The sequence below is a fragment of the Nematocida parisii genome (assembly GCF_000250985.1).
Source record: "Nematocida parisii ERTm1 unplaced genomic scaffold supercont1.25, whole genome shotgun sequence".
In the NCBI taxonomy this organism is placed as follows: Eukaryota; Fungi; Microsporidia; genus Nematocida; species Nematocida parisii.
In genome coordinates, this window is record NW_013524670.1 from 1 (window position 1) to 1,422 (window position 1,422).

The 1,422-nt window shown below is 31.2% G+C and overlaps 1 protein-coding gene across 1 annotated transcript; it reads left to right on the forward strand.

Moving 5' to 3' along the window:
• On the forward strand, positions 1–1,414 carry NEPG_02646 (uncharacterized protein; the record flags this gene model as incomplete). Its single annotated transcript, XM_013205019.1, has 1 exon — positions 1–1,414. A coding segment is annotated over one exon (1,305 nt), but the record flags the coding sequence as incomplete, so codon positions are not given.
• Between the last annotated feature and the right edge of the window lie 8 nt (positions 1,415–1,422).

Consider the following 1,422-nt stretch of genomic DNA (forward strand, 5'->3'; position numbering starts at 1 on the left):
GTAACTGGAAGCAAAGAAGAAGTAGTTAAAGAAATTGAGCACATCGAAGAACTTCTTTCTAATAAGAAGGTTAATGATTGGCTTGATATAGAAGAAAGCTTGACTACAATATTCAAGGAGCTATCAAATAACAAGAATCTTGAAATAGAGTGTGACGAATTCACAGTAGATACACGAGAAGATAATAATCTGGACTTATTTGGTAAGTTTAAGCTAGTATATACTTTTAATGAGAAAAAAAATGGAATATTAGTAGAGATAACTCCTGGTCATTCCTCATTAAGCTTATTGGAAGACCTATTGTCTAGTGAAGAGGAAAATATTATTAAAGAAAAGCTGACTGAAATACAAAATACTTATAGTAATATAGAGAGTTACACGGCATACACAATTAGACAGTACATAAACATAGAACTTGCTAAGATGGAGAAAAAGTCTGTATTTAGCCGAATTCAAGAAAGTATTAAAAATAACCATGATAATATAAATGATATTTTCCTTCATGGGATGATTCGATCAGTTGATCAAAAAGTAAACATTGTTAAATACTTCTTGATTATGAATGTAAAGAATACTCTACCAAAAAACAATTCACTAGTTCGGTTTACCAATAATCTCATAGGAAGCACTCCATTGGACGATTCAGCAACAAGAAGAAGGATGCTGCGTTATTGCTTGCTTAATAAAGACGGTAAGGGCTACTATCCAAGAATTGAGAGCTGCTGGGAAGAGGTTGCTACAATTACTCGATATAATTTTTATACAATAATTAATGGCATCTTACGTAATTCGGGTTATTCCATAGATGTTAAGTTAGAGTGCTTTAAAAGGTTGATGATGGTCTTGGCAAATCATAATAATAAGCATGCTATTATTACAAGTTTGTACTTAATTAATGATATAGTGGATTGTTCTAGAAAGACTAATGAACTAACTAAAACACTTTTAGAGTTTATAAAAATAATAGATGAAACAGTTATGCAGCCAGATGGATCAAATATGTTTTGTATTTACTTAAGATGGATTGTCAATGTAGGAACACGTAATCACATTTTAAAAGATAAGAAAGAGATTATAAAGATTCTAATGGATCAAATAGATGTTAATTATAATTTTAATCTAGATAACATATGGGATTGTTGGGTTCTTAGCGACCATTCCTATATATTGGAAAAATTAAAAACATGTAAGAATCTATTTTGTGATGAAGAATGCCCAGAGAGTGTTGAAAAGTACAACTGTCTTATGAGCAAAATAAGCGAAATTGCTGAATTGAACAAAAAAAGACGTTCTAGAGCCTCTTGAATCGTTTTACACATAGAAATGCATAAGTGAATATTGAATCTGGTGTACTCATGAGAAATAACACCATTATTACCCTGCTACATAGCCAAGATAGAGAAGAGAGTGAAAGGAGAGAGC